The following is a 24,957-nucleotide window of genomic DNA, read 5'->3' as shown; positions in this document are numbered from 1 at the left end:
GCGCCTGACGGGAGCGCGTTCCCGGGAGCATCCTCCGCTCCTGCGCCCGCGCCCCTTGCCGTCCATCGTGAGCGCGGCGGGCGGCGGGCGGCGGGCGGCGGGCGGCGAGCGGCGCGGCCCCGGCGGAGTTTTGGGCAGGGCAGCCCCCGCCCGCGCAGGCGGAGCACGGCCGCCCGCGCCAGGACCCGCGGGCCCGGAAACGCTCGTTGTCACAAAGGGGGGAACACGTGGGCGCCCGTGGCCCGGCTGCGGTCGCTGGGAGCTGGGGTCGCCCGGAGAACCGCCCACCGTCCCCGCCCGCCCGACTCCTCGACCCCGGCCGCCAGGCCAGTCCACCTTCGGCCGGCGCCCGGCCGCGAGGTGGCCGTCCGGCTTGGTGTGACCACCTCCCGCCAGTACGTACCTGCGGCCCGAGCCCGCGTCCTGCCGGGCACCGAGGGGCTGGCTACCCCGAGCCTCCCGCAGTCCCGGAGCTCGCGCGGTCATGGGGAGTCTCCCGCTGGCACTGCCACTCCGATAGCCGGGCCCTTGGCTCTTAAGGCCGGGTCAGACCTCCAGCCCTGGGGGTCCCGGACGCCTGCGGTACAGGAGCCCCCAAGGGGTCCCCTCTGTTTTCCCAATAGGACACCTCTGGGTCCCTCAGTCAACCCCTGTCTCTCTTGCTTCTTAGGTTTTCTTCCACCTCGTTCGGACCCCCAGCATAACCATGTCCATCCTGTATGTCTCCCCTCATCCTGACGCCTTCCCCAGCCTCCGTGCCCTTATAGCTGCACGCTATGGGGAGGCTGGGGAAGGGCCGGGCTGGGGAGGAGCCCACCCCCGAATCTGCCTCCAGCCACCCCCGACGAGCAGGGCTCCCTTTCCCCCACCCCGCCTGCCCGCCCTGGAGCAGGGGCCTGGTGGACTCTGGGTGTGGGGGGCCACCGCTGTGGCACAGCTGCTGTGGCCGGCAGGCTTGGGGGGCCCTGGCGGTAGCCGGGCTGCTGTCCTGGTCCAACAGTGGGTCAGTTACGCCGACACTGAGCTAATACCAGCTGCTTGTGGAGCAACGCTGCCTGCCTTGGGGCTCCGAACCTCTACTCAGGACCCTCAGGTGAGTGGGAAGAAGGAGACGGAGATAGAAGAAAGATTGGAGTGGGTAATGAGACAGGAAGACAGTGTGTCAGACGTGGAGAAACACTGATCAAGTCCCAGGTTGATGCCTGGTATGATAACCTTGGGCAGGTTTCTTAAACTCTAAGCCTTGGCCTTCCCATGTTTGAGAATGGACGTTTTCATTTTGAACATGTTGAAACGGTAAGAGGTGTGCAGAGCGGTCTAGTGCCAGGCGTTTTAAAGTCTGGGAGTAGAAGTTTGAGGAGTCTTAAGCTGATGAGAAACAGGAAAAGACTGGAGAGTAGCAAGTGGGGTTGGAGAGGTGGCTGTGCTTGGGGAGATGGAGGAGAAGGCAAATGGGGAGGGGAAGGAAAGGAGAGGAGAGAGAACTAGACCAGATTGAGGCTGTGAATCCTTCCAAAGCAGACTACCTCCTTGCAGAGTTGTTTTTTGTTTGTTTTTTTTTTTTTCCTAAGATTTTATTTATTTGTCAGAGAGAGAGAGAGAGAGCACACAAGCAGGCAGAGACTTAAGAGAGAAGCAGGCTCCCTACCAAGCAAGGAGCCTGATGTAGGACTCGATCCCAGGACTCTGGGATCATGACCTGATCCGAAGGCAGTGGCTTAACCAAATGAGCCACGCAAGCATCCCCTCCTTGCAGAGTTTTGAGCACATGTTGGATCCTTAGTATTTCTTGAATGAATGAATGAATGAATGGGATGAATATGTGATTCAGAACCTGGCTTGCTCCCTCATATCCTGCTTACTCTGTATACCATAGAGGTCCCCTCTCTGGAATGCCTTGTCCCCCTCAGCCTGATTTATTTTTTTCATAACACTTACAGAGAAAAATAGGGTAATGCATTCTGTATTCACACCTTTACTGTCTCCCCCATTGGAGTGTAAATTGCACCAGTCAGGGTCTGTGCTTGTGTCTACATTCTTTAGAGAAGTGCCCGGCCTGTAGTAGGTGCTTGATAAATACTTCTTGAAGCGATTACTGTGTTGCCTCCTGCAGTCTTTAACATTTGATGTTTAATATATTTCACCTGGCACATAGTAAGTGTCCAGAGGAATTTGTTGAACTAATGGGAATGTTTCTGTTATGACCATTTGACCTCGGAGGTGGGAGCAGAAGGGGGCCACATGGATTGGGTGGGGGTGGGAATTGAGGTGGGCCAAACCTTGTCTCATACCCCTTCCCTTTCCTGCTAGGCTGCCCTCGGGGCCCTGGGCAGGGCCCTGAGTCCCCTGGAAGAGTGGCTCCGGCTGCACACCTATCTGGCCGGGGAGGCCCCCACGCTGGCTGACCTGGCAGCTGTCACAGCCTTGTTGCTGCCTTTCCGTTACGTAAGTCACTGGATCTTGGAGAAGAACCAAGGCAGCCCCCGTTTGACCTTGCTATAGGGTGACTAAGGGTATTTCGTTTCTGTTCACCCTCCCAGGTCCTGGACCCCTCTGCCCGCCGGATCTGGGGTAATGTGACTCGCTGGTTCATCACATGTGTCCAGCAGCCAGAATTCCGGGCAGTGCTGGGAGAGGTGGTTCTGTACTCGGGGGCCAGACCCCTCTCTCAACAGCCAGGTGAGGAAGGCTTCCTCTGGGCCTTCTCTGTAGCTTGCTTTCTTTTTGTTCTTTTAAGAATGGCAGAGTCACTCAGGAAGGGCCCTGAGGGAGGACAGGGTGGGAGAGCGTGGGGAGCCCTAGGGCAGCTGGAATGGCGCATCTGAAGTATCGTGATGTGGTTGACAGAGAGGATTCCCAGTGGGCTAAGTTGGCATTTCTGTGCCTCTCTCTAGGCCCTGAGGTCCTTGTACCCCCAAAGACAGCTACTCAGCTCAAGAAAGAGGCAAAGAAACGGGAGAAGCTGGAAAAATTCCAACAGAAGCAGAAAACCCAACAACAGCAGCCACCCCCGGCAGAGGTGAGAAGCTAAGGGTAGAACTGGAGGGTTGGCGCCGTGGTGGGTGGATGATCTCCGTGCCTATATTGTTTCCCTCCTAAGCAGAAGAAGCCAAAACCAGAGAAGAGGGGGAAACGGGATCCTGGGGTCATTACCTATGACCTCCCAACCCCAGCTGGGGAAAAGAAAGGTACGAGAAGGGGGAAGGGAACCCCATCCTTCCTTTCCAGTCTCCTCAGCTGCTGCCTTTCTTTGGTGTTACCCCTTCCTGTTCTGCCCTCGCTGCCACCATTTGGCTTTGGAGGACCCCCAAATCTCCCCGTGTCTGTGCTATGATGTGAGCAACAGAAGTCCGGTGCCTCTGCTGGCCCACTGTCCCAGCTGCTCCTGGCCTCAGGGAACAACCTGAGGGAACTGACCCTCCCCATCTCTCTCCCAGATGTCAGTGGCACCATGCCCGACTCCTATAGCCCTCAGTACGTGGAAGCTGCCTGGTACCCGTGGTGGGAGCAGCAGGGCTTCTTCAAGCCCGAGTATGGAGTGAGTGAGCTCTGCTGCCCAGGCCTGGAGGACATGTGGGAGGGCGACAGCAGGGCCCGGGACCCACTGCCTGGGAGGGGGCTGGGAAAGGTGGTGGGAGGCCTTAGCGTGTGCCCATCCTTCCTCCCCTATCAGCGTTCCAGCGTGTCTGCACCAAATCCCCGCGGAATCTTCATGATGTGCATCCCACCCCCCAATGTGACAGGCTCCCTGCATCTGGGCCACGCACTCACCAATGCCATCCAGGACTCCCTGACCCGATGGTAAGCTCCAGTGCTGTCCTTGGACCCTATCCTTCTTCTGCCTCGTCACTTTTCTCCTCCCTTCTCACCTGACAGGCCCTCTGTCCTCTCTTCTTCCATATGGGCCCTCAGCTATGCCCCCTGGTGGTGCTCTGCTTCTCTCCTCATCAGTCCCCTTATTTGATCATCAGCATAAACCCCTAGTTAGGCAACCAGTTCCCCTTTCTTGCAGACTCTGTCTCCCTTCTCTTGCTACTAATACTACTGTTATTTTGAGTTAAACAAGAAATACATAAATGTATTTTTGTAAGAAATGTAAAGCTTCAAGTCTCTTTGACTACATCCCTGTAGACCTACTCCCGTGCTATATTTAGCCATTATTAACACTTTGATGTGTATCATTCCAGGTCTTTCTTACCTACTTACTTACAAATACGTGTATCCATAGTAATTTGTAATTTTGTTTTTGGGTGGGTTTTTCTTATTTCTGTTCTTTAACATAGAGAGTCAACACTAACTTTTTCCTTGTACTTAGCCATTTATTTTGGAGCTCTCTCCTTGTTCTTATGCACAGACTGACTTCATTCTCATTCATTGTTCCATAGCATTCGATACTGTAGCTATCCCATAATGGAGTTTCTTTCTTTCTTTTTTTTTTTTCTTAAGATTTTATTTATTTATTTGACAGACAGAGATCACAACTAGGCAGAGGGGCAGGCAGGGAGAGGAAGGGAAGCAGACCCCCAGCTGAGCAGAGAGCCCAATGCGGGGCTCGATCCCAGGACCCTGGGATCATGACCTGAGCTGAAGGCAGAGGTGATGTGAGCCACCCACGCACCACCTTGGAGTCACTTTCTTATTTATGGTTGTTTCCTAATTTTTCTCTGTTGAACACCTGGTTGGAATGCACATTCCTGTATATGCTTTCTCCAGTGCGAATGGAAGGATTTCTCTGGTTCTATCAGGAACTGAAACTGCTCAGTTGGAGGGGCATGCTTCTATTCAGTTGCCTCCGAAATGGTCTTGGTGACTTACACCTCTGTGAATTGCCTGGGAGGGTGTTCATTTCCCCATGCCCTTTCCGATCCCGGACATTATCGGTGTTTGTTTGCCAGTCTGATGGGCGAAAACATGCTACCTCTGTCGTTCCCGATTCCTGAGGCCGAGTGGAGTCTGTCTGTGTTGCTCAGCCAGTCAGGTTTCCTTGTATACGAATCATCTGTACCTACCTTTCATCTGTTTTTCTATTGATTGTGCTGTTTTTCTTTAATTGGTTTGTTGGAAGATTCTTTAATATTCTAGATATTGAGGATTTGGTTTGTTACGTTTATTATAAATGTTTTCTCCTATTCTAGCACTTGCTCCTCTCCCTGACACATTAACAGCGTTAGCAAGTATGTAATCTAATAAACCACATGACAGGTTCCTTTAAAAAGCACTTTTTATTTACTTTAGAGAGAGAGCATGAGCAGGGAAAAGGGCAGAGAGAGAGAGACAAGCAGGCTCTCCACTGAGGGCAGAGCCTGATGCGGGGCTCAGTGTCAGAACCCTGATGTCATGAGCTGAGCTGAAATCAAGAGTTGGATGCTTAACCAACTGAGCCACCCAGGCACCCCTAAAAATGTATTTTAAGACAACTTTTTATCTTTGGAAGCCAGAGTTTGTTTATTTTAAGCTTTGAGAAGTTTTTCTACAGTCCTACTTACTAAATTAACATGGTTGAAAATATTTACTGGACATCACTGTGCCAGCTCCATTCTGGGCACTGGGGATACAACCTCGGATTTAGAATTTTGCAAGGAATTGAAAGCTGGAAAAACAGAATTATGTTAAATATGTACATAACACACAAAGAGTTATGTTAAATACATACGTAACAAACAATGATCAAGTTTTCTGATCAAGATCAGAAAAGAACGAACACTTAGAAACCTCTTAAGGTAGCAGCCTTTTATTTATTTATTTACTTATGGACAAGGGGGAGGGAGGGGTAGAGAGAGGGGGAAAAGTGACCCCTGCTGAGTAGGGAGCCCAATGCAGGGCTTGATCCCCAGGACCCTGAGATCGTGATCTGAGCCGAAGGCAGACACTTAACCAGATGAGCTCCTATTTGCCAGGTTATTTGACTTTGTGTCTTACTAAAGATGGCCTCTCCTACCTCAAAGTTATAAACACTCTCATCTGTGTTCTTCATTTTTTTTAATGTTTTTCTAATAGTGTTGAGTTCACGAATCAGACTAAAATTTATCTTGGTGACTATTGGCAAGTAGGGAACTAATCAGCTAGTTGTCCCAAACAGATTTATTCAGTTGACTGTCCTTTCCCTACTGATAGGAAGTGCTGCTTTCAGCGAATACTAAATTTGCTCAGATCTGTTTCCAGACACTGTTTTGTTCCCTTAATCTGTAACTCCATTCCTACATAGTAACTTACTGTTTGAATAATCGTAACCCTATCCTGTGTTTGGTTTCTGGTTGGGCACGAGCCTCCTCTTTGTTCTTTTGTCAGATTGCCTTAGCTGTCCTTGCACGTCTCTCCCTGACTAATTTTACAATTGGGAGGATCCCTCCCACCTCCCCTTTCTTTCCTGAGTCCATCAGCTCCCTGCCCAGGAGCCTCTTTTTCCTCCGGTGCCAGGTCCACCGGCCCGTTCCCCTCAGGTCCTCTTGGCTCTTCCCACAGGCACCGCATGCGCGGGGAGACCACGCTATGGAACCCTGGCTGTGACCACGCAGGCATTGCCACCCAGGTGGTGGTGGAGAAGAAACTCTGGCGTGAGCAGGGGCTGAGCCGGCACCAGCTAGGCCGAGAGGCCTTCCTACAGGAGGTCTGGAAATGGAAAGAGGAGTGAGTGCAGCACCCCGTCCCCTGTCCAGATAAGACCTCTGTAGCCTCCGGCCCTGGCTGCAGGCCCAGGCCCTCACAGAGGCTGAGTGTTAGTTGGCTCTGGGGCCCAGGTCACTTTCAGAGGGATGAGGGATCCCCATTCCCTCCTGTCCACCACCTCATTTCTCCCTCCAGCCCAGACCTGAGTGCCTCCGGGCCTGTCTGTCCACTTCCAGGAAAGGTGACCGGATTTACCACCAGCTGAAGAAGCTTGGCAGCTCCTTGGACTGGAATCGAGCCTGTTTCACCATGGACCCTGTGAGCAGGAAGGGTCTCAGGCCTGGGGCTCCCCAGAGCAAGTAACCCGCAGAAGAGACCACACATGCTGTGGTCCTCCCCTAGGAGGGGAGCCCACCACCCCTAGGAAACCACTAAGGGCTCAGCTGCAAATAGCACTTCTCGACCCTTCTCCTGGCCCTTTGTTACCTGGGAGCTCAGATTCTCCCAGGTGATACATGATAGGGCCTCACTCTCCTGTGGAGCCTGAACTCCCAGGAGTCTCTTCAGCAGCACCTGTCCCTAGCTGAGTGGTTTCCTTGCCATCTCCAGAGTCCTCAGGCTCGTTGCCTGCCTTCATGTCCCCATAGCCCTCTCCTCTTCAAAAAAAAGTACTTCTCCCCTCCGCCCTCAAAGGGGTCTGCATGCTGGACAGTGGGACTCCAAACAGCGCAGGTATCACCAGATCCTGCTGCCTTGGCAAGTCTGCCTGGGCCCATCTCTGTCTCTCTCTGCTCCCTAGAAACTCTCCACAGCTGTGACGGAGGCCTTTGTCCGGCTCCATGAGGAAGGAGTCATCTACCGCAGTACCCGCCTCGTCAACTGGTCCTGCACACTCAACTCTGCCATCTCCGACATCGAGGTGCCCCCCCACCCCAGCCCAGGATCTCTCCCATCTCCGCCCCCAGCCCCTGCTCCTAGGCACTTCTCTTAATACCCATATCACAGGTGGATAAGAAGGAGCTGACAGGTCGTACTCTGCTCTCCGTGCCTGGCTACAAGGAGAAGGTGGAATTTGGGGTCCTTGTCTCCTTTGCCTACAAGATCCAAGGCTCAGGTAGGAGCTAGGGGCACCAGGGTCCTGGGTTCTCTCCTCTGGGAGAAGGGGCCAGAGCTGAGACCGCAAGGCTACATGTCATCCCAGACAGTGACGAGGAGGTGGTGGTGGCGACAACACGGATCGAAACAATGCTGGGAGATGTGGCCGTAGCTGTGCACCCCAAAGATCCTAGATACCAGGTGCGGTGGGGTACTGCCCACAGCTGGGGAGGAGTGCTGGCTGGAGGGGTTCCCACCCTGTGAGCGGGTGTGGGATGGGCCCTTAGCCCCTTGGCTGAGGAGAAAATAGGCTTAGAAACTCATCTGCAGCTCCTTTCTGGCCCTGAAGATGGAATTTGGGTGTGGGGCAGTCAGGACCCTGGGTGGGAGGGAGTCAGGTCTGGGCCCTCTTGAATTTTTGATGTCACCCCCTGTCCCCAGAACCTGAAGGGGAGGAGTGTGATCCACCCATTCTTGTCTCGGAGCCTCCCCATTGTCTTCGACGATTTTGTGGACATGGAGTTTGGCACAGGTGAGCAAGAGGCTATCCTCGGAGAGAAGGAGGCCATGAGGCTCCCTACGGTCATTCATCTTCCCTCTCAAAGCAAAACAAATAAGCTTTTCCTGAACCAGCAGGACTTGGGCTGGGTTTCAGGGCGCGGTACTAGATACATGGGGAACAAGGGAGGTCTGGGAGCGACATCTTCCAGCAGAGGGGTGTTGTGTGTGGAAAGAGACTTCACTGAGTCCCTCGTGCCTGGGCACCCCCGTGTGCACCCCAGGTGCGGTGAAGATCACCCCTGCACATGACCAGAACGACTATGAGGTCGGGCAGCGACATGGGTTGGAGGCTGTGAGCATCATGGACTCCCGAGGGGCCCTCGTCAACGTGCCCCCGCCTTTCCTGGTGAGACTATAGGGGGTGCAGTGACCAGTAGAGAGATGTGTGGGGTACCTAGGCATGGTCTTGACAGGGCCTGTCTTCCACCCAGGGCCTGCCCAGGTTTGAGGCCAGGAAGGCGGTGCTGGCAGCACTGAAGGAGCGGGGACTGTTCCGGGGTGTTGAGGACAACCCCATGGTGGTGCCGCTCTGCAAGTGAGGAGGGGGCTGGGGCGGGGTGGGAGGAGGGGCAGGGCTCCTCGGGGCACTCACATCTGTTCCCCCACCTGTGCATCCCCGCAGCCGCTCCAAGGATGTGGTGGAGCCTCTGCTGCGGCCACAGTGGTACGTGCGGTGTGGGGAGATGGCCCAGGCCGCCAGTGCTGCCGTGACGCGGGGTGACCTCCGCATCCTGCCTGAGGCCCATCAGCGGACGTGGCACACTTGGATGGACAACATCCGGTGCGTCGGCCCCTCCGTGTGGGGAGGGGTGCTGGGTGAGGGGCCAGGCAGGTAGGGGGCACAGGCAGGAGCACCTTCCTCCCCTGCCTGATGTACCCCTTTCCCCCCCACCCTCCCTGCAGGGACTGGTGCATCTCCCGGCAGCTGTGGTGGGGCCACCGCATCCCGGCCTACTTTGTCACAGTCAGTGACCCAGCCGTACCCCCAGGGGAGGTGAGCCCAGGCCGGGGCTGGACACTGGCCCATCTCCGGGGACTGAGGTGGCTGTGAGTCCTTGCTGACGGGACGGGGCAGGCGAGCCAGAGGTGGTCCCTCAGTGCTCACTCCGCCTGTGGCAGGACCCAGATGAGCGGTACTGGATGAGCGGGCGCAGCGAGGCTGAGGCCCGGGAGAAGGCAGCCAAGGAGTTTGGAGTGTCCCCTGACAAGATCAGTCTCCAGCAAGGCAAGGCTGGGCCTGGGGGGTGGATGGCTGAGCTGGGGCTCTGATCCCCGTCTCTGCCTGCTCTGACCTCTGACCTTTGACCTCCCTCAGATGAGGATGTACTGGACACCTGGTTTTCGTCTGGTCTCTTCCCATTCTCCATCTTTGGTTGGCCCAACCAGGTGTGTTCCTGAGGGACCAGCTCGGGGTGGGGTGAGGTCTGGGAGGTGGGTGCTGGGCCCCCCATCATGGCCTGCTCTGCCCCCAGTCAGAAGATCTGAGCGTGTTCTACCCGGGGACGCTGCTGGAGACGGGCCATGACATCCTCTTCTTCTGGGTGGCCAGGATGGTCATGCTTGGCCTGAAGCTCACTGGCAAGCTGCCCTTCAGGGAGGTGCGGAGACTGCCAAGACCTGTCCCGTGGTCGTTCCCTCACCACCCCCGCCCCCATGCCACAGCTCGGGCTCAGCATGCACAGGGATATGGGGACACAGACCTCCCAACCAGGGAGGTCTTGTGGGCACTGAAAGCTGGCTGGGCTTCCCCACAGTGATTCTGTGACCCGGCTTCCCGGAGGAGGGAGTACTCTGATTCCCGTGAAGGTGCTGAATGGACTGGCAGGGTCACTGAGGGGTCTGAGGTTCAGAATGGGGCCTGCGTGGGGCAGGGCCCGGGGCAGGCACTGGGGTCTGGGTGAGGAGACACGTGGTCATGGGTCTTCCCTGCCAGGTCTACCTCCACGCCATCGTGAGAGATGCCCACGGCCGAAAGATGAGCAAGTCTTTAGGCAATGTCATCGACCCCCTGGACGTCATCCACGGAGTCTCCTTGCAGGTGGGGCTGCGCTCGGGGCCAGGCGGGGAAGGACTGTGGAGCTGTGGTGTCAGCCCCCTGACCACTCCCGCCTCACTCTCAGGGCCTCCACGACCAGTTACTGAGCAGCAACCTGGATCCTAGTGAGGTGGAGAAGGCTAAAGAAGGGCAGGTACCGGGCGCCTGGGTGGCTCAGTGGGTTAAGCCGCTGCCTTCGGCTCAGGTCATGATCTCAGGGTCCTGGGATCGAGTCCCACATCGGGCTCTCTGCTCAGCAGGGAGCCTGCTTCCTCCTCTCTCTCTGCCTGCCTCTCTGCCTACTTGTGATCTCTGTCTGTCAAATAAATAAATAAAATCTTAAAAGAAGGGCAGGTACCAAGGGCGGGCTTGGGGGCTGGAGTGTGGGCCTGGGGAGGTGCGGCCGCCTCAAGGTGCCCCCCATTGCCGCCTCCCACAGAAGGCAGACTTCCCAGCAGGGATTCCCGAGTGTGGCACCGACGCCCTGCGGTTTGGACTCTGTGCCTACACATCTCAGGGTATGGCCTCCAAAACCTCTTGGCCGGGCCCCTTCTCCTTCCCCGAGGCCCACCCTTCCCTTCCCCATGACGGGCACAAGTCAGGAGGGAGAATGGTGAGGACGCAGCCTCTGCTCCCATGCAGGTCGTGACATCAACCTGGACGTGAACCGGATATTGGGGTACCGCCACTTCTGCAACAAGCTCTGGAATGCCACCAAGTTTGCGCTCCGGGGCCTTGGGAAGGGTTTCGTGCCCTCGCCAACCTCCAAGGTGAGGACCCACTAGACGGCAAGGTGGGCAGCATCTGCACGGGCTGTACTGATGCCACTCAGGCATCAGGCGTGGCCCGTGCTGGTCAGGATCACAGCCGCGGGGTTGGGTGGCCCAACCCCTACCCTGGAGCAGCCTTTGTGTAACTGAGGAGATGGATGGACACAGGGACGGACAGTTAAAGTGAAAGCCTGGGGCATTGGGGTCCTCCCCAAAGGAGGCAGGAGGCCTGTCCGTTTTCCTCCAAATAACAGGCACATGATGGTTGCCTCGGACCTGTCAGTCTCCAGGAATGCAAACCTGCCCATGGTTCCTGCTCCCCATGGGCTTTTGCCTCCTTCCCTGGGGCATATGGTACCTACTAGCTGATACGCTCCTTCTTCCCAAGCCTGGAGGCCACGAGAGCCTGGTGGACCGCTGGATCCGCAGCCGGCTGACTGAGGCCGTGAGGCTTAGCAACCAAGGTTTCCAGGCCTACGATTTCTCAGCTGTCACCACTGCCCAGTACAGCTTCTGGCTCTATGAGCTCTGTGATGTCTACCTGGTGAGGAGGAGTGGGATGGGGCTGAGGGCGGCAGAGCCCTGGGCCTTTACTTTGCCAGTGGCTGGCCATGAGACCTGGGCCTTCCTCTCACCTTCCCAATCCTCACAGGCACAGGGAGGGCTGGAGGCTAGACCTTTTCCATCCCTGAGCCCCATGCTTCCTGGTCCCCTAGGAGTGCCTGAAGCCTGTGCTGAATGGGGTGGACCAAGTGGTGGCCGAGTGTGCTCGCCAGACCCTCTACACCTGCCTGGATGTTGGCCTGCGGCTCCTGTCACCCTTCATGCCCTTTGTGACTGAGGAGCTGTTCCAGAGGCTGCCTCGGCGGACACCACAGGCCCCCCCTAGCCTGTGTATTACCCCCTACCCGGAGCCCTCAGAGGTATGGGATGCAGCCTGGAGGGGGCTCTGGTCTGCCCGCCAGCCTCCCTCACCGCCTCCTGCACCCCGCAGTGCTCCTGGAAGGACCCTGATGCAGAAGCTGCCATGGAACTGGCCCTAAGCATCACACGGGCTGTGCGCTCCCTGCGTGCGGACTACAACCTCACCCGGATCCGGCCTGACTGTGAGCCTCCGGCCTCCAGACCCACCTTGTTCCCTGGTCCCCTCCGCCCCCTCAGACCAGCATCCGGCGCGGTGGCCTCATGGCACGTCTCCTCAGAGCCACATCTCTCCTTCCTCCCTCCCCACAGGTTTCCTGGAAGTGGCCGATGAGGCCACAGGCGCTCTGGCATCGGCAGTGTCAGGCTACGTGCAGGCGCTGGCCAGTGCGGGTGTGGTGGCCGTTCTGGCCCTAGGGGCTCCCGTGCCACAGGGCTGTGCTGTGGCCCTGGCCTCTGACCGCTGCTCCGTCCACCTGCAGCTGCAGGGGCTGGTGGACCCGGCTCGGGAGCTGGGCAAGCTGCAGGCCAAGCGTAGTGAGGCACAGCGCCAGGCACAACGTTTGCGGGAGCGCCGTGCTGCCTCAGGCTACCCGAGCAAGGTGCCCCTTGACGTCCAGGAGGCAGACAGAACCAAGGTGTGTGGGGCAGCCGGGCGCTCCTCCTCTGTTTCCCTCACCATCTGCTCCCTCCCTCATCAGACCCCAGATCTGGGCAGTCCCGGGGGAACAGGTAGCCTGGGCCCCTTGAACACATGGGGTTTGTGTAGTCTGTTCTCTTCCATGAACAACAGGCAAGGGGCGGGGGACACCACCCAGGGTCACACAAACCAGGTGAGGATGGAGGCAGACCTAGAACCAGGTATCCTGCCTCCCAGCCAGAGCCCTCGTGCCTCACCCAGTGCCTGGAACGTGGCATCCCACATGCCTGGGGCTGCTCTGCGGACCGCCTGCAGTCAGGAAGCCCAGTGGGCTCAGCTGGGGTCTCTCCAGGGAGGAGCAGTGGGGTGAACCACATGGACACAGAAATGAGCAGAGGCTGAGTTACTGAGCCTTGGCAGCTGAGTGGGCTCTCTGTTCTCCTGGAAGCTCTACCATTGCCATTTTACAAACGAGCACCCAGTGCCTGCCTGTCCTGTGTTCCTAACCCCGGTGCCCCACCATTCATCTGGGGGCGGAGCTGCTGGTTTTGAGGCCCCTTTGTTTTTGGGGACTGGCCACTCTGGCAGAAGGCAAGCCCTGGGAGGTCAGTGATGCTGGAAGAAAAAGCAGGTGGTGCTGGGGAGACTGGGGAGGATGAGGGGGGCACAGGCCTGCCAAGCTCACGCAGTCCCCAGAGTACTCCGCCCATCTTTCCACCTCGGACCCCCCTGCCATTGTGGGCATTGCATTGTTTCTCACCTACTCTGGGCTGTGCCCTGCTGCTGGCATTTGTGTCCTCTCTCGGGCCTGGGTCCTCACCACCCACACCCCCTCTCCTTTGTTCCACCCCCCAGCTCCAGCAGACAGAAGCAGAGCTCAGGAAGGTGGATGAGGCCATTGCGCTATTCCAGAAGATGCTGTGATACACCCAACTCCACTCTTCATAACCTCCAATGTACACCTTGGGGGTGGCAGCAATAAAATATTTTGCCACAAAACCCTCTGTTGTCTGTGTGTGCTAGGACTGGGGAGGGCACGGAGGGCCTGGGTGCCTACACCCGCGGACACAGCGGGCATGAGCAGTGCGAGGGCTGCAGGCCAGAGGCACTGGGTGGGCAAAGAGGTGTGTCCATCTGGGTCTATCCCTGGCGCTGAGCCAGGCCTGAGTCATGTTGCTCACTCCCTCCTCCCAGCTCTTCTCTGCTCACCTCTGCGCTGCTGCTGCTGAGGGAGGCCCGCCCTGGTACTGGCTGCTGCTTGGGCCCTTGGGTGGGCATGGGTAGAGGGGCCGGGGCTGCCGATCCTGCCCCGTCCCCTGCCCAGGCTTCCCTCCCGCTCCACTGATTCTCCACTTAGGTTAATTATAACTCTGACCTAAGTGCCCTGTGACCAGGCCCCAGCGGCCCTGCCGGAGAACCAGCAACCAGGTAGGGGAGAGGCCTAGAGAGGGGATTCAGACGTTCTGTATGTGGGGAGCTAGGGAGATGTAGGTCTGGGGGTGGGGAGGGGGCGTCCTAGGGGAGGAGCCTCAGCCCCTCTCCTGCAAGTGTATGTCCCTAAGAGCCTGATAAGGCCCTCGGGTTATCTGGGCAACCTAGGAGAGAGGGTGGGGAAGCCAGGTTGGGACCTGTCAGGTGCTTGAGGCAAAGCAGATGCCCAGGCGGACAGACAGCTGGGCATGCCCTGGACTCGCAGCTGCTTCCTACTTTTGAGAGACTTCTGTCTTCCAGGTCTATGTCCCAGCCATGCTCCCCGCAGACGTGCCCCTCTCCCACCTGAGCCCTCCGGTGCTGCCGCTGCTGCTGCTGCTGCTACAGCAGCTGCCCCCCACAGCTTCCTTCTTCCCCAACATCTGGAGCCTCCTGGCTGCCCCTGGCTCCATCACCCACCAGGACCTGACTGAGGAGGCAGCCCTCAATGTCACCCTGCAGCTCTTCCTGGAGCAGCCGCCCCCAGGTCGGCCCCCACTTCGGCTTGAGGACTTCCTGGTGAGTGTCCCCAGGTCCTGTCACATCCCAACTGGATTCCCCAATTCCTTGGGACTTCTACTCACTGAGGGCTCTGCTTGCCAAAAGAAGGGACATCCTCTCCTTCTTGCCTCCCCACCTCTCCCCCCTGTAATGAGTTCGCAAGGGTCCCGGTCCTGAAAATCAAGAGTCCACACTCCTTAGAAAGATCCAGAATTGCCCCTCCCTCATAGGGCCCAGCACTCAATTTTTTGCACACCTCACTTGAGGAAACATGGGCAATGGTCCACTCCCAGGGACAACCTATCCCCTAACCCACTCTCTGTAGGGCCGCACCCTCCTCGCCGATGACCTCTTTGCTGCCTACTTTGGACCTGAATTTCCTTCCCGGCGGTTCCGAGCAGCCTTAGGTGAGGTGTCTCGTGCCAACGCAGCCCAGGACTTCCTGCCAACATCCAGGAATGACCCTGACCTGCACTTCGATGCGGAGCGGCTAGGCCAGGGGCGCATGCGCCTTGTGGGGGCTCTCCGGGAGGCCCTGGTGGCAGCCAGGGCCCTGGAGCACACCCTGGCCCGCCAGCGCCTCGGGGCCGCGCTTCACGTGTTGCAGGTGAGAATAGCCTGAATCAGTTGGAGGGGGGGGTCTTTCCTCTGGGTCTTCCTATCGCCCAGAGAGAGGTTTCCTCAGGGTACCTCCTCGTCACACCTCCCCCTGCTCAAGAAGGGATGGGGTGCTGCTTGCCAAAGCCCTGAGGTTGGACCCTAGTGTCCCAGCTGTGAACTGGCAGCACTTCCAGTGGGAGCAGCAGGAGGCCATTGTGGCCGGAGAGAACACAGAGGCCCGAGGTCTGGTCTCTGGGTTCTGAGGGAGATGGGAGCAAACACTGGGAGACTCTCACTTGAGAAAAGCTCCCTCTTGGGCAACAGGCAGAGGGTGTGGAGGGCACTTGGGGCATCTGACAGCAGCCGCGGCATTGCAGAGGTTAAGAGGACACTTTCTAGATGGGGAGACTCAAAGGAGTGGGGGTAAGGGCTGGAGATCGTGATGACAGTCCCCTTCTGCCCCCCTGCGCCCAGGATTTCTATAGTCACAGCAACTGGGTGGAAATGGGGCAGCAGCAACCACAGCCTCACCTCCTCTGGCCGAGGCAGGAGCTCCGGAGCCTGGCACGAGGTATAGCCATGACCCTGGTGCTGCGGGAAACCCACAGAGCTGAGTCCTGTCAGCCTACCCAACCCCTGTGTCATATCCTCAGGTCACATAGGATGTGACATTGCTTCTTCTCTGGAACAACCTGTGAGGTCCCCCCAGCCCAGCCAAAGGCCAGGTCACTTAGATAGTGTCTCCAAGATCATACAGGGGAGGACAGAGCCAGAGCCAAGGTCTGTAGACCTCAGCTGAGTTCTCTTTCATGTGGCTTCCTTACCCAATATGGCATGGAGCATACAGGGCTCTCCCTCAGAGTCCCCTCTTCCTTCCACCTGAACTATGGCTGCCTCTTGTCTACTACAAGTTGGCTTCATGTCCACAGCCCACATAGGGCTCAGTCCCTGCAGTACTGCTCACCACGCTTTCTGGGTTTCCTAGCGCAGTCCCTGTCTCATATATTCAGTCTCATCACCAGACGATCTCTGAGGTTTTTTTTCCTCTAAGCCTAGAAGGGTACATACGGGCTTGGCAAGCTGGGAGGAAAGCCAAAGTTTGGATGGACGGGGATAAAGGTCAGTGGTGGTAGAATCTTGGGGTCTAGACCCCTGTTCTCTCTTCCCAGTGGATGATCCTACCTGCTCTGATTGTGAGGAGTTGAGCTGTCCCGGGAATTTGTTGGGCTTTACACTCCTCACGTCTGGCTACTTTGGAACTCATCCCTCCAAACCTCCAGGTACCAGACAGAAGTAAGGGGAGAAAGTCCCTTCCTTTCTTCTGGCCGTCTCCCTAGGGATCTCAGAACTGTAGACCCTTGTTCCATTTCCTATGGCTTCACTTCCCGGAAGAAACCGAGAGCCTTGGGAATGGGGTGGGTGGATGGAGGCCCACTGAGGAGGCCATGATTGTTGGGAGGGAAGATCTTCTTACTCAGCTGCTAAGACTTCTCCATTACCCAACCGCAGCTTCTGGGGACTGACTAGAGGGATCAGGGGATCTCCTGTGTACTGTGATGACTGACCCTTCCAGATTTACTCTAGATTTGCCCTCCACAAAATGTCATCTTTCTTGCTGATCCTTTGCTGAAGGCTGAGAGGTCAGGCCAGGTCAAAAAGGGCCTCACTTCCTTAGGAGGCAGTGGCTTGTTTACCTCCACAGCCCCCAGATCTCTTTCCCAACCCAGGGAAATGTAGCCATGGGGGCCGTTTTGACCGGAGCAGCTCCCAGCCCCCACGGGGAGGCATCAACAAGGATAGCACATCCCCGGGCTTCTCCCCCCACCACATGCTGCACCTCCAGGCGGCAAAACTGGCCCTTCAGGCCTCCATCCAGGCCTTCAGTCTCCTGAGAAACCGCCTGGGAGACAGAGGTTTCTCCAGGTGAGTGGTCTCTGCGAGACGCGCTCCTCAGTGGGCGTGCACTCCTGGGGGACCTGAGTAGTCAGTGGCTGGGGATGAATGTGCAGGCTCTTCCCTGTGTCTCCGGCCTGCTCCCCAGACTGCTGGACATCAGCCCAGCCTCCAGCCTGAGCTTCGTCCTGGACACCACGGGCAGTATGGGTGAGGAGATCAATGCTGCCAAAATCCAGGCTCGCCACATTGTGGAACAGCGGCAGGGCAGCCCCATGGAGCCCGTCCACTACGTCCTGGTGCCTTTCCACGATCCAGGTAACTGTGGTCAGCGAGGATAGTGGAAGGAAAGTCCAGGGCAAGGGGTATATGCCACTGGTGGGGAAGTGGGGTCTCATGGCTCCACTTCCTTAACAAAATGGTGATACTTCCCGTGGCTGAGTCTTTACCGGTACCTGTGTGCATATAGCAAACAACTGGGCATGTCTGGTGTTTCCAAAATGGTAGCACTTTCCATATGAGGTTAATCATGATTTGTGCTTAGGCAGGGGACTCTGCTTCCATGCTAATCAGCCATTCTCAATTCCCTCCATTTCCTGTGGATGGATGTTGGGATGGGGGCGGGGGTTGGTGGGTGCAGGCCCCCCGTGAAGCCTCTGAGACAGCTAGTTATAGTGTATTTCCTTTCCCCACTGAAATGGAAGTCAGACCCTCTGCCCTGGGTTGACCAGTCACTGTGCATCCTTAAGCTAATCATTTAGCCTTTTTTGCCTCAGTTTCATCGTCCATAAAATGGGTCAGTACTTGTCTTATCCCACCCATCTCCTAGGGTTGAAATGACCGCCAAATACCCATAGGACTGAGAATTCCCTATGGGCAGGAGTTGAGTCCAATCTACCTGCATAAATCTCACAGTAGCTGGCATTTAATAGGGGCTTAACACATATTTGATGGAGGTTTTTTTTTTTTTTTTTTTTAAGATTTTATTTATTTACTTGACAGAGAGGGACACAGTGAGAGAGGGAACACAAGCAGGGGGAGCTGGAAAGGGAGAAACAGGCTCCCCACAGAGCAGGGAGCCCAATGTGGGGCTCCATCCTAGGACCCTGGGACCATGACCTGAGCCAAAGGCCCACGCTTAAAAACTGAGCCATCCAGGTGCCCTGGAGTTTTGAATAATTAAGAATTTAGCACTTATTATGGGTCAAAGCACAATTCTAAGGTTTACAAAATCAACTCATTTAGTCCCGATGACTCTGTGAGGTAAGTACTGTTACTTTTCTGGTGAGGAAATCGAGGCCCCAGGTCTTTTCATACTTAACACGCATACCTGATAAAGGCCTGCTCAGGACCACAGGAGATGCTGCCATTTTTTGAAGGAAATGAGGTCCATTTTCCCCCAAGTGTAACTAGCCCTTGCCCTGCCCATATAAATATAAGGGAATATTGTTATTTCAATACTTGTTCACCCTAGGAGCCTGGCCTTGACAGCAGGCCTCTTGACTGGGGAGGTGGTCCTGGGTAGGGATGGGGACCCTGCTCCTCACTCACTTCAACCTCCTTTCTCCCTCCCCAGGGTTTGGTCCTGTCTTTATAACCAGTGACCCTGACAGCTTCTGGCAACAGCTCAATGAGATCCATGCTTTGGGTGGTGGAGATGAGCCTGAGATGTGCCTGTCGGCCCTGGAGGTCTGCCCTACCCCCCCACTCCATCTTCTTCCTTTCCAGGTCCTACCACCCAGGGGAACTCGAGCCTTTCTGGGACCTCCATCTCCCTCCCCACCTTCAGAGCTCAGTCCCCCTAGCTTCCGTCCTGGGTTCCAGGGTCCTTTGACCTTCAATTCTGTCCTCCCTGGTTCTACCCATTCACCTGCTGCCACCATGTTTAATGCCCACGCTCTCCCTCCCTGCCAGCTGGCTCTGCTGCACACCCCTCCGCTCTCAGACATCTTTGTCTTCACTGACGCCTCCCCCAAGGATGCCATGCTCACCAGCCGGGTGGAATCCCTAACTCAGGAGCGGCGCTGCAGAGTGAGCACAGCTGATGGGGACCTGATGTCAGCCACCCAGGGATGTGGGGGACCTGAGGATGACACCTTCACAACAAGCATCACCCCTCACTCTGGCGGCTGACCCAGCCTTGGGAAAAGCAGACAATGAGTATAATGTTTCCGGATCCCCTATTTAATGCCGAATTCATATTTGAACCTGTCGCCAATAAACCTCTTAAAAAACTGGGGATCTAGTTGCCAACAATCCACCCTGTGGGTGACATATGGTGACAAGTACAAAGGAGTGGCGACTGCTAAGTGAAGGCCTTGGGGTCGTGTCACTGAGAGACCCAGCAGTGGCAGTCAGAGGGCAGACAGGGACCTTGCCACTGGTCATCAGCTCTGTAGAGCCCTTGGGCACAGGAGACCCCTGTTTACAGTGGGGGAGTTCTCAAGTACTGGCTTCTCTTCTGGGCACAGGTGACATTCCTAGTGACTGAAGACCCATCGAGGGTTCAGGGCCGAGCTCGGCGTGAGGTCTTGTCCCCTCTGCGTTTTGAACCATATGAAGCGGTGGCCCTGGCCTCAGGAGGAGAGGTCATCTTCACCAAGGACCAGCACATTCAGGATGTAGCCGCCATTGTTGGGGACAGCATGGCTGACCTGGTGAGTAAGTGTGGGCACCGGAGGGACTAATGCTTTCCACTGAGAACTAAGGGTGTGGGTGACACGGCCTCTCTTTCTCACAGGTTAATGGTTTAACCCAGTGTGCTGCCACTACAGTCAGAAGGGTGGGAAAGGAGGTTTCTTTCCCTCTGCAATCCATGACTGTCCACCTTCCACATTGCTCCTTCCCTATGAGTACTGTCCCCTGTCCCCCACCCTTGGCCTCCAGTAGTCTGTCCTCAGGGCCACCACAGGAAATCCTGCCATCTTTTAAGGAGGGACAAGAAGTGATGGCTTCACCCTCAATCCCTTGTCTCCACTTTGTCACTGACCGTAACTCCATCCCTGCCCCTGGCTCCCTCCCTGTCACTGGCCTCCCTTCTCCCCGTGTGACTTAGTTTCCTTCTGTCTCCACCCTTCTCCTGTCTTAGTTCCCATCTCATTCAAGGCCTTATCTTCTCCTGTGTTTTGTGGTTCTTCCCATCCTTCAAGGTTACCCTTCCCCTGGAGCCTCCTGTTGTGGTATCTGGGAGGTCACTTGTGTTCCGTGTGGATGCGCTGCTCCAGAAGGTCACAGTTCGGATCCACAGGGAGGTCAGCAGCTTCTGGATCAGAAACCCTGCAGGTACTTCCCCGTGTGTTTCTTGAGGCAGAGGGAAGAATGGAGGAGAAGGGTGACATACTAAGGGATAGGGATGGTTCCCTGTGCCAATCGCTTGCTCCCCCACTCCCATCAGGGGTCTCCCAGGACCAGGAGGAAGGTGAGGGGCCTCTAGGTCACACACGTCGCTTCGGGCAGTTCTGGATAGTTACCTTGAATGACCCGCCACAGACAGGGACCTGGGAGATCCAGGTCACAGCTGAGGGCACGCCCCGGGTGAGAGTGCAAGGTAAGGAGGGAGCTACTTCTGAGAAGGGAAGGGAGGGGAAGGGAAGGCTGCAGAGCTCAGAGAGCACTATCAGTCACATTCCTCTCCGGAAGGTCTCTGATTGCCTTGACCCTCCTCAGCTCAGACAGCTCTGAACTTCCTCTTCTACTTTGGGATTCCCATGGAGGATGGCCCCCACCCTGGCCTCTACCCGCTGACTCAGCCAGTTGCAGGTATATCTGTCCCCCTGCCCCAACTTGTCCATTATTATTTTTTAAGATTTTATTTATTTATGAGAGAGAGAGAGAGTGCGCACTTGCTCTCACGAGCTGGGGGGAGGGGCAGAGGGAGAGGGAGCAGCAGGCGCCTGCCGAGCAAGCAGCCGGATGCAGGGCTCAATCCTAGGAGCCCCGGATCATGACCTGAGCTGCAGGCAGATAGATGCTTAACTGAGGCATTCACGTGCCCCCATTATTTTTATATATATATATTTAACTTTGTATTGAGTTATAACCTGTATAACGAAGTGCACTAAACTAAAGTACACGCGGGGCAGACTTCATATAACGAACCATGTAACCAGTCCTTGGTTCCAAATTTAGAACATTTCCAGCATCCCAGAATCTTTCCTGACCCTGCCCAACAGTAATCCTCAGAGGTAACCCCTTTTCTCCATCTGTACTCCCCAGGAATAACCCCTATTCTAAAAGCCATTCATTATTTTCTCCCTGTCTCTATCTCCTGCGGACCCTCGTTCTCCCCACCTGTCCCCGACCCTGTCCCAGGCCTCCAGACCCAGCTGCTGGTAGAGGTGACAGGGCCAGGCTCCAGAGGCAAGCTCGGAGACCCTCGACCACACTTCTCCCACATCGTCCTTCGAGGGGTCCCTGATGGTGCCGAGCGGGGCCGGGTGCCTCTGGAGCCCACAGGACCGCGGGAGCGCAATCTCCTCACCGCCTCGCTTCCACCTACGCTTCTGTCCACCACGGGACCCTTCTCTGTGGAGCTGATCGGCCAGGACGGAGAGGGGCGAGGCCTGCACCGAGCGGCCCCCCAGCCATGCACCGTGGTTCCCGTCCTTCTGGAGGTGAGACGCCAGGGGAAGGTGCGGGTGGCGAGGGCTGCAGCAGCTGCTCCTGCCCTGACCCACCCTCCTCCTCCACAGCTCGGCGGTTCCCCAGGGTTCCTGGCTCCAGGCAGCAAGGCCCTGCTCAGCCTCCGCATCACTAGTTTCTCAGGTCCTCAAGATCTCGACCTTAGGACATCTGTCAGCCCCAGCTTCCCTCTCACCTCCAATCTCTCCAGGTACAGCCCCTGAACCCGCCTGCTCAGTTCTGGCGAAACTTTTGGTTCCTGGCATTGGGGTCTGGATGCCTGAAGCCCCGCCTAAGAGCAGCCCACTCCGATTGGTGCTGGGTCTCCGCCTGCCTGCTGGCGCTTAGCTCAGACCCTCCGACCACTGACTCAGTTCTTCAGAGCTTGGCCCTCAGCCTGGTGTCTGTGTCCACTTGGTAGAGTTCGCCTGGAACTGAATGAGTCTGCCTGGGGAAGCCTATGGTTGGAGGTTCCAGACTCAGCCGCGCCAGACTCAGTGGTGACAGTGACTGTGACCGTGACAGGTCGAGAGGCTAGCCCAGGGCCTCCCACCCACGCTTTCCTCCGGCTCCTGGTGCTGGGCCCTGCCTTGCAGGTGAGTCACGCCTATTCCCATCTCAGGCCACACAGCCTAAGAGGAGGGCCCTGTAGGCTTAATTTGGGTACAGACATCCTGACAGCCTCTCCCCCTTCTCCCCAGGACCCTCTGGCCGCCCCTGCCCACTCATCTGGCCCCATCCTCACCTCGACCAGCCCGGCCTCCACTTTGGTGACTCAGGGAAGGGCCGGGGGAGGGCAGGTGGACAAGCCCTGGTGGGGCACAGTTGGCGGGGTGCTGCTCCTGCTAGGCCTGGCCTCCTGGTGACACGGAGGGATGGCTCTCCAGAGCTATTTGCAATCTTGCCCCATTGGTGAGAAGGTAACGTGGGCCTTGGGACCCCACCTCTCCCAGCTGGGATGGAGGTTTTCCTTCTCTTGCACTTGTCCCTCTCTTTCTTAGTGAGATCAGGATAGAGGGCAATAGATTTTCCCACAGTGCACTTTTTTTTTTTTTAACCCTGGTGGGAACTAAACCAAATACCTCTTTTTGGAGAAAATTGTTTCCTATCTCTCCACAGCATCTCCTTATTCCACTATTTATTCATGCTTTCCCAAGCTCAGGTAGAAGGAAAGATATATGGAGACTAAATTTGGAGACTAATATGGAGAGGAGACTAAATTTGGGAGTGGGGTTTATTTATAGAAATTTTATAAATTTGTTCTTATTTAAAATTCTGAAGAAGTCCCTATTTTTATTATAGTCCCTATAATTTATTATAGAATTTATTTATAAATTTGTTCTTATTTAAAATTCTGAAGAAGTCCCTATTTTATTTTTGTATTTAAAGTTGAAGGACAGTTTTGATAAACATGTGTTCTCTAGAGCGGGATTTCAAAGAAAGATCATTTAAGCATATCATATAAGGGAGAATGAGGGCATAAGAAGATGAAATGGAAGTTGTCAGTTGCAGAGAAGAAACTTTACACCAAGATGTTGGGACTTCAGTCGACCCACCACCTGGAGCCATTTATCTGTTAAGTCAAGAAGCAGAATGAGGAGACTGGGGGTTCTGACTCAGCCTTCCCCCTCACCAAATGAGGAAACCCAGAGGAGGCTTTACACACGGGTTGGGCCCTTCTGCATCTTGGGACAGCTCAGCTGAGGGGTCTCTCCTTTTGGCCAAATGCCTCCCTTCTGCCTCAGCAACTCCTGGAGAAGAGGAGAGAAAGAGTGTGAGCATCTGCCCACCCCCAGCAAGGGTCCAGAGCTTCCGCCCTATACCACCACCCCCCCCAATTCCTAAAGTTTACCTGTTGCTGCTGTAAGTTCTGCTTCCTTGGCCTTCCCTTCCAGTCCTGGGCAGCACAGGAACTAGCCTTATTTAGGGGATATGGGGAGAGTGGGGGTGGGGGAGGGGCAGGGTTTGCTTTTTTTTCTGTTAAATATTGATCCCAAGTCCCCTCTCTACCAGCACCTTCCCAAAAATCTAAACGAAAAACAATAAACTCACCTTCTCCTGAATCAGATTCTGCAAACACATGTTCACCTTTTGAATCTGGGCTAACTGGAGGCCACGAGGCTTTGAGTGTAAATCTGTTAGAAAATTCTAAAGGAGGAGTTGGTGGTGAAAACTTGGGGTCCATCTGCCACTCTTTCTGTCACCACAGGCCATACATTTTCTCCATCTGGATCCCCTCATCTCAGTAGCCCTCAAGGTGGGTAGAAAAACCCGATACTCTCCACTCCCATCTCTTTAACAATCCAGTTCCTCCATCCCCCCCTACCAAATAGCACAGTACCCCTTTCCTTATTCCTTATGGATCTTCCCTGTCTAGTCCTGCCCCACTGAAATAATCCAGGCCACTCCCCCATCTCAGTGGAGTGATCCAGACCATGTCCCTCTGAATGGAATGCAGGCCAGCCTCCTCTAATCCCAACAATGAACACCAACCTAACACTTGGTGGCATCCAGTCATCAGCTGCTTCCAGTTCATGATCCCTACCTGTTAACTCTTGCCTTTCCAGGGTGGTGTCAGGCTCTGCTCCCATGTCCCTGCTCCCCCACACAGCACAGCAGCTCCTTACCTCACCGAGGGCCCCTAGATGCAGCTGTTCGTGTTGGGCCTCCCTCAGATGGCCCTCAAACCAGGCTTGGCCATGCTCCAGCAGCTCTAGCCCCTGCCACAGGGCATCCTGCTCCCTCTCCAGAGCCTGCATCCTCTGCAGCTGGGAAGGCAAGAAGCAGAGGCTGACTTGCTCCACAGCAGGGCTCTGGGCCGTGGCTCTTCCTCTCAGCCCTTGGTTGGGTTCACTGTCTGGTCACAGAGTGTGACTCCAGACTGACCACTGAGCACCTGGAGGGCAGGGGAGAAGACTTACGGGTCCTCAAAGTTGAGTGGAAATGGAGGGGCAGATCCAGGGAGCGGGTGTCCCTGGGACCACTTGCTGGACTAATACTCACCCAGAGGAAAAAGCTACGGGCCCCTGAGTCTCGGCAGCTTGTTCCCAGTGGCAGCAGCAGAACCGTGTAGGGAGCCTGGACCCGGGGCGGTCCACCGGGACCCTGGCTCCCCATGGCTCGGAGGTGGGAAGGGCAGAGCCACGCCCACGGGTGCCCGGGCTGGTCCCTCCCCTTCCCTCCTGCCTTGTGACTGTCCTACCTTGTTTTTCAGCCTCCCAGAGCCCTTTTTGCTGTGTCTATCT

The 24,957-nt window shown here is 56.2% G+C and overlaps 3 protein-coding genes across 4 annotated transcripts; 2 read left to right on the top strand and 1 right to left on the bottom strand.

The window, feature by feature from the left end:
• The first annotated feature begins 127 nt into the window (after window positions 1-127).
• On the top strand, window positions 128-13,627 carry VARS1 (valyl-tRNA synthetase 1). 2 transcript variants are annotated; one of them, XM_059399887.1, is made up of 30 exons: window positions 128-395; window positions 671-1,093; window positions 2,311-2,445; window positions 2,541-2,679; window positions 2,895-3,019; window positions 3,104-3,188; window positions 3,438-3,538; window positions 3,674-3,801; window positions 6,463-6,627; window positions 6,843-6,924; window positions 7,406-7,525; window positions 7,612-7,720; window positions 7,808-7,902; window positions 8,143-8,233; window positions 8,484-8,608; window positions 8,694-8,797; window positions 8,885-9,043; window positions 9,166-9,256; window positions 9,382-9,487; window positions 9,578-9,648; window positions 9,735-9,860; window positions 10,196-10,300; window positions 10,383-10,451; window positions 10,737-10,815; window positions 10,940-11,067; window positions 11,456-11,611; window positions 11,784-11,990; window positions 12,062-12,173; window positions 12,301-12,626; window positions 13,484-13,627. In XM_059399887.1, the coding sequence occupies exons 2-30, from the start codon at window positions 707-709 to the stop codon at window positions 13,550-13,552; spliced, it is 3,795 nt and encodes a 1,264-aa protein (XP_059255870.1). In that variant the 5' UTR covers window positions 128-395; window positions 671-706; the 3' UTR covers window positions 13,553-13,627. The 2 variants fall into 2 exon arrangements, with proteins under 2 accessions (XP_059255870.1, XP_059255869.1); XM_059399886.1 differs by having other exon boundaries at window positions 3,101-3,188.
• Window positions 13,628-13,834: 207 nt separating this feature from the next.
• On the top strand, window positions 13,835-22,962 carry VWA7 (von Willebrand factor A domain containing 7). Its single transcript, XM_059398990.1, has 18 exons — window positions 13,835-13,872; window positions 13,986-14,056; window positions 14,360-14,617; window positions 14,925-15,206; window positions 15,674-15,770; window positions 16,369-16,479; window positions 16,927-17,122; window positions 17,241-17,410; window positions 18,669-18,781; window positions 19,007-19,123; window positions 19,564-19,749; window positions 20,242-20,374; window positions 20,487-20,639; window positions 20,759-20,851; window positions 21,404-21,705; window positions 21,784-21,923; window positions 22,134-22,308; window positions 22,414-22,962. The coding sequence occupies exons 3-18, from the start codon at window positions 14,375-14,377 to the stop codon at window positions 22,576-22,578; spliced, it is 2,676 nt and encodes an 891-aa protein (XP_059254973.1). The 5' UTR covers window positions 13,835-13,872; window positions 13,986-14,056; window positions 14,360-14,374; the 3' UTR covers window positions 22,579-22,962.
• A 127-nt stretch (window positions 22,963-23,089) lies between these two features.
• Window positions 23,090-24,944, bottom strand: SAPCD1 (suppressor APC domain containing 1). Its single transcript, XM_059398989.1, has 4 exons — window positions 24,716-24,944; window positions 24,340-24,480; window positions 23,765-23,860; window positions 23,090-23,630 (listed from the first exon to the last, which is right to left on the bottom strand). The coding sequence occupies exons 1-4, from the start codon at window positions 24,827-24,829 to the stop codon at window positions 23,454-23,456; spliced, it is 528 nt and encodes a 175-aa protein (XP_059254972.1). The 5' UTR covers window positions 24,830-24,944; the 3' UTR covers window positions 23,090-23,453.
• Between the last annotated feature and the right edge of the window lie 13 nt (window positions 24,945-24,957).

Source organism: Mustela nigripes, chromosome 5 (genome assembly GCF_022355385.1).
Source record: "Mustela nigripes isolate SB6536 chromosome 5, MUSNIG.SB6536, whole genome shotgun sequence".
Lineage (NCBI taxonomy): Eukaryota > Metazoa > Chordata > Mammalia > Carnivora > Mustelidae > Mustela > Mustela nigripes.
This window is presented reverse-complemented; position numbering and strand designations above follow the sequence as displayed.